The following is a 12,569-nucleotide window of genomic DNA, read 5'->3' on the forward strand; positions in this document are numbered from 1 at the left end:
AATCAACTTCCTATACAATGATGAATTTGCAACTCAAATAATTATATTTTTTATTTTATTCTCATTAAATTACATCACAACATTTTTCATCTACGTAAACTTAACGTTGATGTTTTGCTGCCGGTGCCTGAGATCCCGGAGTGGATTGCTTGATACAGCACCGAATGGGATGACGAGACGCGTGGAGGTGGAAAGCAGTGTTCATTCCCCGATGTGAACCCAAAAACAGGGCTGGGTGAGGTAGTGGAACGGAGGAGGGGAATCGGTTTGCTAGTACGGATTTGGTTCACAATCCTGTCTGAACCAATTTTGCACGAGTTCATCCGAGAGTAGCCGAACCTAGCCGAGGCAAGTGAAGCATTCGGTAAACCTCGGAATGAATCGTGAATATTCGTGATACGGATTCAGTAGCAGTGCCATCTTGAACATAACCAATAAATTCAAATTTGGTGGCAGTAAACAGTAAAAAAGCGGTAAACAAGAAGTAGAAAGCGTGACAGTTTTGAGGTTATACGATATGATTTCGGGTATATATATTATACTGTATACAGTTGTGATAGATTTCACTGCATTTTTCGTTGTATAAATTGTTTTTGCGTGTAGAAGAATATAGTAATTTCTAGTGTGTTTCGTGTATTCGTGAGTATTTCTAGTGTGTCCATTTTCTTTTAGTGAGAGTGTGAATATAATTTATTGTGTTACCGTAACAGCATTTTGATGAAGAAATATGAATAAGGTTCAGTATTTGTTAAATACAAACGATATTGATATTGAGGGTATGTGTAAAATAAAACATAATGGTGACCAACTCCCGAAGTAAAAATCAAACAAGAAAAATATGAACAGGACAAAAAATTTATATTTGTAGAAAATATGCTCAATCTTTGGGGTGTAATTCCTTAAAATTATTATTGATCACCTTTACACTTGATTATGCTCAATACTCTATATCCTCTTGACCTTTCTCTCCAATAGATCATGAGGTTGAACCCCCAAGCTAGAAGATCACGAGCCGCTACTGATGTTATAGCATAGAATAAACAATCTAGCTATATCACTCTGGCTGTAGGAAAAAGGGTAGTTTTTGTAAATAAAATCTAACATATTATCTAATAAAACTAACAGTTTATTATACCGTCCTTAAAGTTAAGACTTCGAATTATACATCATGATTTATTTTACATTTCAATAAGTCTAATGGATAACAAATTTTACTAAAATTAAAAACATACTCTGTGTTGAAATATTCAAATAAAATAATCTCTTTTGTGATGTTTAGATAATGTGATGTTGTATTGATTGATTTCTCATAGCTGGGAAATCAGAATTTTTATAATAGAATAACTAATTTAAAATCATGGATAAAAATACACAATATGTCAAATAAACTTTCAAAATGTAAGCTCTTTCAATTATTATGATTATACCTAATATCAAAAACTTGGATATATGAATTATAAATATTGTTTCAGAAAAGTATAAATAGAATCTGTAAAAAAATAAAAACTTTCAAAATCACAACTATAAATAGAACCTCAAGATGTTTAACCTAAAATTTGAAAGTGATTAATACCCATAACTTGGTTATTAAAATCTACATCTTGATTTTTCTTGCAAATAAAAAGCTGGGAAATATGCACGAACTATAAAAATTTATGAATAAAATATCTTTTTATCAATTTATGAATCAAAATAAATTTTAAAGAGTATTCCATAAGCTAGAAATGATTTATGACTATGAATCTATAAACTAGAACCTGCTTTATTGGAAGAAAACTAAATAATTAACAGTATTGAGCAAAAAAAAGTAAAATAAAATTCTTCAGAATAAACATAATTCAGACACATGAAACAATACATTTCCAAAGGATATTGAAATATACACTAAATACCAAAATAACTAGACTAAATATGACTTTACATTATTTGTTCCGATCAATTAATAGATTACTTCACAACTACAATTATTATTAACCCATATAAATAAAACTAAGTTTCCTTTAAAATAAATCATGCATTGAGTGTATTTCTAAATAATTATATTTTCTTAATTGGATACAATTCAAGTTAATAAAATTATTGGAAGTCTGATATTAGTAGCAATCTAAAATTAATTCAAACTCTAGTCCCACTATTTCCATGAGTCGAAAGCCAAAATTTACACAATTATTTAAAAGTGGATAAGGCTTGTATTAGACAGTTTTATAGAATCAAATAAGATTGCAGTCATTTTAACAATAGTAGTTCGTAATATTTACATGATTAGGCTAACTTTGGAAACACAAAAATATCATTGGAACGAAAGACGCCAACCCGAAACAATCAGCAATGCTTAACTAAACCTCTATTATTTAATTCAACTAAAAAACTAACTTGAAGAGTTCAAGCTACAGTAAACTAAAGTTACCTGAAATACATTTAGAACTAAGCAAACAAATAACTTAGAGCGGATAAATTACCTAAATTTATCGATAATACAAGAAAACATGAAATTACAACCAAAATAAGCTAAGATTAGAGAATAAAATTATAGAAATAACAACTATGTGCCTACTTTAAAAGAATAAACATCTCAAGTTGAATCGAATGATTCCCACACTCCAGCAACAGTGAAAAAGTGACCGGTACTAAAACAGTGAGAATATTATTTCTATAATTTCAAATGGGATTATTCATACTCGCTAGACAGTGCTGAGTGTGAACAGACCAATTAGAACTCATAGAAATTAAATTCTCACTGTCTCTGGAAAATTCGGCAATAGCCAAGCCGACATGAGAGAAAATTTAATATTTATGAGTTGTTTATTCTTCTAGAGAAATGTTATACAAATTCATACAAGTTTCAAGACTATTTACTCGAATGATTCATGACTGTCAATAATGTCAACTATTCAATTCAAAAGTATAATTTTGTTCGAGACATAGTAAATGATGAACGATCTCCAAGAATCTAAAAAAAATATATTCATGATAGTTTGAGCTTCTCAATTCATCTACTTGTACCAGCACTAACTCATATTCAATTATTATTAATTATTCATTCATCATCCATGATATAACATTCAACACTAAATATCTGTATATTTACATTGATAAATCATGAACAGTTACATTGTAAGAAACAGTATTATCTAATATAAATTCAACAAAAACTTTCTTCTACTGAGAAACGCATTTCAAAAATATATATTTACAGTAATAAGTGTTAAGCAGAAGTTCTACTTGGCAACTCAATATAAATCACAAAACTTTAATAGTTTAGTTGAGGAACACTTAAATTATCTAATATATCTAGGCAGTGAAAAGTTCAATAGAAAACTAAATAATTTTGAATAATAAAAATAAAATTAGATGCCCATCAAAACATGCAACAACATAAACAAACATAACGAAAAATAACAAAGATTTACCAAACATAAATTATATTAAGTGTCTTCCAATAATTATTCCAGTGAGAGATCTATAAAGATTATCCAAAAATAAAAATTTACATATAGTTATGAAACAGTACAATCATAAATATTTTCAATCGAATTAAATTTACACCTTTCTGCTAGTCTAGGAGAAGAATATTCGAATCAATTTGCAATCTCCTGTAAGTTTCAGAGAACCAACTAAAATATGTAAAAACGTATATGAAAGTAAAATTTACTACAAAAATCTTATTCAACTATATTGTCCTACATTCCATCACAGGGAAGAATAAATTTATCTTTCTAAAGAGCAGGAGAAATTTTTCAAGAAATACAAAAATCGTAATCTAAGAAATGCTTTCATGAAAAATTTCTCAATTACTCACATTTATTACTAATTCATTTAATCTCTCTAATGTATAAAATAGTCTAATTTTCAAAACATTGTCCATAATTCTCCTACCTAGTGCATTCTCAACTTTTTGGAAACTTACTCAATTTGACTAATTTTCTATGGGGAACTTTAATTTCAATCTTTTATTCCACAGTATTTTCATTCTACGAACCTTAACTATACTAATGAAATGATTAACATTAACTAATAACTATTTGTAATATTATTAATCCAAATAATTCGTCCTAAAAAATATAAGGCTACACGATTTTAGGCAGATATCTAGAAGAATTTCGTCAAATTCGAAAAAAATTATTAATCTATAAAATACGATAAATCCGAAAGCTTTTCTTAACGGAAAAACTGAACGTATTTATGAGGAAGAATCATTTTTCCAACTCATTCCTCAAGGGAAATTTCCATGAAAAAAAATCAGTGAAAATTTTTTCCATCAATTACTCAATCCATTGGACGCTTTGATGCTTGAGATTTAAGTCTAAAACCGTCTTAGAAATAAGCAGCAATATGGATTTACTAAAAATTTATGACAAATTCACTAAAAACCTTAACCTGCAATAATAAAATGATACCATTTTATTATAACATTGTTTTAAAAAATCAGGAGGTTAAACTATCATGTGAAAAAGTTACAAATTTCTTACAATGGTCAACCAAACCTCGGTTGTTAAACTTCTATAGGTGGATAATGGTAACAATCGTATAATATATGAATCTCTACAATTTGCAACTTATAATAATATTATAAATATTAAAATATCATTTTACAAAAATAGAGAACAGTTTATCACAATTGTCTGACTATTGGGTTGAGTTGTTCAATGAAAAACAAACATGAAAAGTAAAGTAGCTAAGGTAATCATACAAACTATTGAAAAATTGCATTGATAATATCCGAATAAAGAAAAAGATTTGAAAAATATAGTAATGGGAACAAAAAGAAGATATTTTATTTAGAATGCCAACAAGAATCAATTAAAAATCTTTGATGAATATTCAAATTTGATAAATTTCAAATACATATTTATATTGAAATTAATAATTTCAAGTTATATTGAATTGATACAACTGCATTATGTGCATTGATTAATAATTAAACAAGCGTTGATAGAGGTAGTACAGAAATCTAGAGACTATTGAAGATATATGAATCTGAGATATTAATCAAAATCTTTAAAAATATATAAAATAAAGTAATGGTAACTTATAAGTTATATGCTTCTGTTATATAGTTTGGTGGGGGGGGGGGGAGATCGTTGAAAATATATCCTTTTATTCAATTATCTTAAGAGAAAATTTAGAATTCTGGTGAAATATTATTATACAATATACAGTATTATTATCTTAGAAATTTTAGTGACTCTTCAAAAATTACTATACTTTACTAGAAAACCATTTGCTCTTTTTCACTTCATTCATTATTTATTTCACTTCCTTTCCATAAATCATCCACTTGCATCATATTCATACTATAAAATAAGCTCTACACGCACATACTATCGACAGAAGACTTTGAAAATATTTCAACAGTTCAAATTCAGACGATGTTTCAAAGACTATCCACATACTATTTGCAGACTATACTTCAGTACACTTGATTGTTGAGCTGGAGATTATGCAGTGCTTTACAAGTTGAGCATCCTTAGACCGTCCGCGAATACTTCACATACTTTTCACAGACTCTCTGTGGACAATACACAGACACTTGCGAGGTAAATACCCATAGGCCCTCAGCACACAGGAACAACAATGACCACCAGTATTGGCTGCCAAAAATCACAAATCAATAGGATTTATGTGACTTGGGCTCTCATGTGAAAATCAGTCCTCATGAAATCAAAAAATCATTGAGCTTCTTGTGTGATAAAAATCATTCACTGCATTTTCCAAACCTCTTCTTACAGGGACAATATTTTAGTAGCCGTCACTATACTGGCCAGAACTAGTGGAATCCAGTATTGTCCCTGTGTGCAGGGGACTATTTATTGTAGACTCTCTCTATTTCAGCTAGATTGCCACATATCAGTATCAATAAACGTGTCAGGTACAGTGAGAATATAATTATCATGTGTTATAATGGCACTATTCATACACGCTCGGTCGGGCTGAGTGTGAATGGTCCCATTATAACTTATGGGAATTATATTTTCACTGTAGGTGATATGTTCACTGACACTGATAAATGATATGGGGATCCGTCTTTACTGGTTTATATCGCTTGTAGGGATCCGTCTTTATTGGTTTGTATCGCTTACATGTATCACTGACAGACTGTTCACATTGAATAGATTACAGCAGACCCGTCACTAACTCTTCTCAGATATTCACAAAACCATAAACTGCAAATCATCTATATTCTTCATAACCTTCGCAGACATTACACAGACTCTTTGCAGACTCTTCAATACTTGCAACCCTTTACAGATTCTTCACAGACTCTCCACAGACCCTTCGCAGACTCTCCGCAGACACATCGCCTACACCAAAAACCGCAGCTAGTGCAGTAGAAGGGCGCGATTCGGCTGTCACCGCAGACGCGGATCGGCGGCCGGCGCATAAACGACCAGCGTACTGTCGACAGAGCCGGCGGCTAGCAGCGCTCGCAGCGGATGGAAGGCCAAACAGCTGACGGGGCCGAATCGCGCCGTCATGAACCACTCGTGGTATTTGATTAAGGTGACCCGGTCGGCTGTTGATGTCGCGTTACGGTCCACCACGTTGATCAGTTGGTTGGCTGATACGCTGTAACAGAAACGTACCATTACAAAAATGTATCCTATTATATTAAGCGAGCAATTTCTGTATTTATATATCTGGTTATTTTTATATCTGGTTATTTCTTTTATTTTCATAAAAACTTTAGTAATTTACATTTTCAATAATAAGGACACTTTTTTCAGAGAGATTCAACACAGTCATCTAACCAGAATCCAAACAATGTCACGTTTATTTAATCCTACTATTAGTATCAGTTTGCAAAGGCACAATTAATTTTACATTTCGCAATGGCTGTATAGAAACCTTCATCCAGAAATAGTTGAGGCTGGGGCGGGCCGAGTCACTGTAGTGTTAAAGCACAGAATTTCTGAATGGTTAATGTATGTTGGATGGCAGGATGCAGAGAATTTAATCAAATCACCTTATGTTTGAAATTCAAATTTTAATCTGTTTTTCTTACCAAATACATTTTGCAAAAAGCGATTCCGGCTGTTCTGGTGTGATGAAAATAATAATTATTAATAAATTATAAAAATAGGTATTATTACAAGCCGATTGTCTAATTTTCTTCCAATGGATCTATCTTTTCTTCCTTCTCAAATTCAAATTGATTTTTTTTTATATAATTAATCCTTAAAATATATTAAATATAATCTATTTTTATTTCATTTACCGTATGTATCTTATACTTATAGCCCAATATTTTTATTCAATTCAATTCAATTTATTAATGTCAACAAAAAATTAATATACAATATTCATACTTACAAAAATAAAATACAAATTCTTTATAAAATAATGAATATTTACATAAAATATCACATTCTAAATAATATTGTTGCATCCCTCTTTAAGCAAAGCTTGTGATGAGGGATGGTGTATCTCTAGAATGTTGGATAGCATAAGATACTAATATACATCGTAATATTAATAACATAATTAGATTTTATAATTTTACATTACAATATCAAGAAAAAAGAAAAAAGAAAATTCCATTCTCTTAAGCTATTTTCATACAAATGTTGCTCTTGTAATCAGTATAAGCCTAATTGAGATTCAATTATATGTTCTACATCAAAGATAAAGATCACCAATATTTAAAAATAAAACAAAAAATTCTCTTCTGCTCTGTTATACTAAGTAAGATATGTATTTTAAGAATAGAATTGAGATTTACAAACAGATTTGAGAAATAAATCAAAATTAGTCTTCATTTTGTCTCCCTAATAAGTAGTGTCGAAGATACTGTCTAAAAGTTTTGAAAGTGAAAGAATAATAACAAATTGGTATACATTGGGATGCTCCAGAAACTTCAAGCAACAGACGGTTTAAAAGTCTAGGACCATAATACGCTGCATGAGCACTGGCAGCCGCTGTTCTACAAGGTGGTTCTAGCAAAAATCTCTCAGATTGTCTCCGAGTAACATAGCCGCCATGAGGGGCTATAGGGAATCTATTGGGCCACGAATAGACAAAACTAGCAAGGTCAAGATCATACAAGTGCTCAATACTGAGAACATTAAATTCTTTATACAGCAAATTTGTTGGATATCTAACCGGTTTTTTCAAGCATATTTTAATAATTTTCTTATACAATACTATAAGAGGCTTAAGAACGGTAACACCACAACCACCCCAGCCAATTATACCATATCGCACAACTGACTGCACAAGCGCAAAGAAAACCATTTTAATTTGCTCAACTGTAAAAATATTTCTCAGTTGAACAAACTTATACAGCGTCTTCCTCAACCTAGAACATAATATGAAATATGGTCTCTCCATTTCAAATGCTCATCAATGATTATTCCCAAGTATTTGGTGCTGTTCTTAAATATTATTATAGGACATAGACAACTATTATCATCGCATCCAGTTTCATGAAAAGCCAAACTCCCCTGGTTATCTGGCTGACCTGCTGAGGTCAAAGAAAACGACACTGCAGTAGTTTTTGCTATATTTAAACTAAGTTGAAATCTAACCAATTTTTTATAACTTTCAAACCCTCATTAGCTCTACAAAAAACATCTTCCCATTTTGATGCACAGAAAATAGCAACAGTGTCGTCAGCAAAAGAAAACAAAGAACAGCTTTCAAGCTCTATCTTGAGTAAGTCATTAATGTAAATCAAAAATAATATTGGACCCAGAACTGTTCCCTGTGGCACACCCATCGTAATTTCTAATTCTGAGCTCATTATACCATCAACACCAACCACCTGTGATCTACAACTGAGATAGCTTTTGAAGAAACCCAAAGCAACACCTCTAATTCCAATACCTTCTAACTTTCTAAATAAAATATTGTGGTCCACTGTATCAAAAGCCTTCTGGAGATCTAAAAACACAGCTATACATTTTTCTTCCCTGTCCAGTGTTTCAATAATTGTCTTAGTAACATTATATACAGCATCAGAAGTACTTACACCCTTACGAAAACCAAATTGGCAATTAGATAAAATTTCATATTTTTCCAAGAATTCGACCAAACGAGTCTTAACACATTTCTCAATCACCTTTGACAAACATGAAAGCAGAGAAATTGTGCGATAGTTCCCTGGATCACTTTTGTTACCATTCTTATGCAAAGGAATAACAGTGGCCTTTTTCAACTCATCGGGGAAAACACCATTCAAAAAGCATAAATTTATTACATGAGCCAGAGGAACTGAAATTATGCGAGAATTTGAACTCAGACATTTAGAAAAAATTCCATCAAATCCTGGTGCTACCCCTTTCTTCAAGTTTTTAATACACATATCAATTTCCTCTGCTATGACAGGAAAAAAGAAAAACTAATTACAAAACAATCTATTAGTTTTTTCCCTAAAAATCGTGTCCTTTACCTTAGTAATTTTTTCAGAAATTCTTCTACCAACACTCACAAAATGTTCATTAAGCTCCTCTGCTATTTCATTTTCTTGATAAGATCTCAAAATGCGATTATCCTTGGTAACCAACTCTTTAATAGAACAATTAGTTTTACAAGGGGTATCTGTGGCTTCATTCACAACCTTCCATACGGCCCTTAGATTATTTCCACATTCAACACAACTTATTGTAACACAACTAATCTTAAGAACTGCTCCCACACACGGACGTAATAGTCTATGTGGGTTCTAATATTCATTTTATAATTGTAATTGTGTTGTTAAAATTGTATGATACGTGAATACATAAATTGAAATTGAAATTGAATTTATGTTTTACGTTTCTCGAAAACGGCTCTAAAGATTTTCACGAAATTTGGAACATAGTAGGTTTATAATATAAAGATTCGATTGCACTAGGTCTCATTCTTTGGAAAACTCGCTGAACGACATTAAAAGGACAATATTCATCCTTGGAAAACAGATGATAATTTCGTTGTCTCTCGATAACAGAAGATGCGTGTGCCTGTGTGGGAGAGAGACAGAATTATTTCCAGTTGTGTAATCATAATCAATCAGCGAGAAATTTTATCTAGCTAGACAATTTAATCGATTTGATCAACATAATCTGATTTGTTGACATAACATGATAAAAACAAAAATAATATCGTGTGACCTGGCTGGCTAAGGTCTGGTGTCAGAGTTTTCAGGTCGCAACTGATCAATTTCAGGGCCTCTGACACGACCTAACGACTGCTTTTAAGGCAGCCGGGGCCGACGGCTTAACGTGTCCATCCGAAACACGGGAGTGGCCCGAGAAAAGTATCTTGCCCGGGCTGGGATTCGAACCCGGGCCTTTGGATTACAAAGCCAGCATCTAATCCACTCGACTACGGCCACTCCCCATAACATGATAATCCTCCTAAACTAGAGTATATCATAATTTTCAAAGTTGATCATTATTTGACAATTTTAAAGGATTAGTTAGTGTTATTTTGTTATTTAATTTGGTTTGTATAATAATTATAATCGAAATATTTTTTTTGTTTTCAAATGTTTGAACAGAAAATTGAACCTGAATTCAAGTGTATGGAACATAACCTACTTTCTGGACTCTTTATAGTGTATAAATCAAAATTCGGGAAAGAAACAGTTTTGGACTGTGCCTGTTAGTACTTCCCCAATTATTTTAAAGAATTGTGTTCGGTTTATCAAAAGTCAATAAATAAATAATGAGCGAAGCTCGGTGCCCCGATATTGACAAGTGAAATGGACATCTCGATCACCAGACTTTTGTACATTTGTATGATCTTCTCAAAATGTATGGATTCAGGGATACTTTCTTCTATTTATAAAATAGAATTTCAAAGGGTACTACAATTTATTCTATTTTATAAATTTGTATGATCACAGTCATAGATAGTCACAGTCATATTCACAGTCATAGATAGTTGACCAACTATCTATTAAATATTTGATTCCTTATTAGGCACGTGCTAAGACGGTCAAATATTAATTTGATGACTATAATAAAATAGACGATCAAATAACAATGGCCTAAACTCCATATCTATATAATTATATAAAAGCGAAATGGCACTCACTCACTGACTCACTCACTCGCAGAACTAAAAATCTACCGGACCAAAAACGTTCAAATTTGGTAGGTATGTTCAGTTGGCCCTTTAGAGGCGCACTAAGAACGGATTTGGAAAATTTTCCAAAGATACGCCCAAAATCTACGTTTTTCCAGCGTTTTTTTTTGGCTTTTTCTCAGATTTATCGAGAACAAATGAACAGAAATTGTTCAAATTTAGTATAGAAGCTAAGCTAGGGTGTAATAATGTCGTGTTAGAAGGAATTTGAAATAACGCCAAAGATACGCCCAAAATCTGCTTTTCCAGCGTTTTTTTTTGGCTTTTTCTCAGATTTATCGAGAACAAATGAACAGAAATTGTTCAAATTTAGTATAGAAGCTAAGCTAGGGTGTAATAATGTCGTGTTAGAAGGAATTTGAAATAACGCCAAAGATACGCCCAAAATCTGCTTTTCCAGCGTTTTTTTTGCGCTTTCTCAGCTTTAACGAAAACAAAATGTTCAAATTTACTACAGAAGCTCAGCTGGGGTGTAATAATGTTATGTTGAAAGGAATTTAAAATAACGCCAAAGATACGCCCAAAATTAGCGGTTTTTTGCGTTTCTCAGTTCTTTCATCAAGTAATAGACAGAAAATGTTCAAATTTGGTACAGAGGTTTAGCTGGGGTCTAAAAATTTTGTGATGAGGTGACTTTAATATTTCATCAAAGATACGCCCAAAATCAGCGTTTTTCCAACGTTTTTCTCAGCTTTTCTGTGTTTTCTCAGTACTTTGACTTTCTGATGGAATGAAGCATGCTCAAATGAAAAATGCAGGCGAGCGAAGCGAGCCCGCTGATTTCATTTCTGGACGATCCAGTCGGGGGTATGACGGATATGGCGAGCGAAGCGAGCCTGACGCCTAGTACCATATACTGAGGCATATACGAATGACTGTGTAATAGGGCACTGAGTGAAATATGTCTCTTTGCAAAAACATAAGTTGTAACTACCTGATGAAACCAATGAAATTGTACTAACCATGCAAAAATATCAGCCGATCGGTGTGTGGCCATAGCAGTCATACCATGCACCGTCTTGTGAGCCAAATCTGACGAATTGCGCCGTGTGTCAAACGATCTCACATCACCTGCCACACTACAAACATACAAACAAACAAACAAACGTTATAAAATATAAACAAACAAGTCAATGTAGTACAATAATACTATAGTACTAACAAACAATTGCAGGTTAGTAACTTCAAAATAAAAGAATATAATATCATAGAAATTGTCAAAAACCACAGATTTATTGATAGTTAGAAAGACCGGTTTCGGTTGTTACACCATTGTCAATCTCTGATAAACTGAACCTAAATACAAGAGCAGCAGAATTTTTACTAGTAGGCGAGAACTGCTATTGGTCAAGGGCATGAACGCCTGCCATTGGCCCAGCTAGACAGTCTCCTCCCACTCAACGGTGTCACAAAATGACGGCTTAAGCAACAGACTCGCCATGATAACAAAATTTACTTTTAGTACAAAATAAGAACCAAGAAAACAAGTAAAAGATAATGAA

At 32.3% G+C, this 12,569-nt stretch overlaps 1 protein-coding gene across 1 annotated transcript in view; it reads right to left on the minus strand.

Moving 5' to 3' along the window:
- Positions 1-1,105: 1,105 nt before the first annotated feature.
- The window catches only part of LOC120352866 (regulatory-associated protein of mTOR-like), a 28,617-nt gene continuing 17,153 nt past the window's right edge, over positions 1,106-12,569 (minus strand). Inside the window, exons 7-8 of the mRNA XM_039435176.1 lie at positions 12,030-12,146; positions 1,106-6,567 (exon numbers count right to left, since the gene is read on the minus strand). Coding sequence (XP_039291110.1) covers positions 6,351-6,567; positions 12,030-12,146 — 334 coding nt within the window. The 3' untranslated portion in view covers positions 1,106-6,350. The remainder of the gene's footprint in view (positions 6,568-12,029; positions 12,147-12,569) is intronic.

The sequence above is a fragment of the Nilaparvata lugens genome, chromosome 8 (genome assembly GCF_014356525.2).
Source record: "Nilaparvata lugens isolate BPH chromosome 8, ASM1435652v1, whole genome shotgun sequence".
NCBI classification, from domain to species: domain Eukaryota; kingdom Metazoa; phylum Arthropoda; class Insecta; order Hemiptera; family Delphacidae; genus Nilaparvata; species Nilaparvata lugens.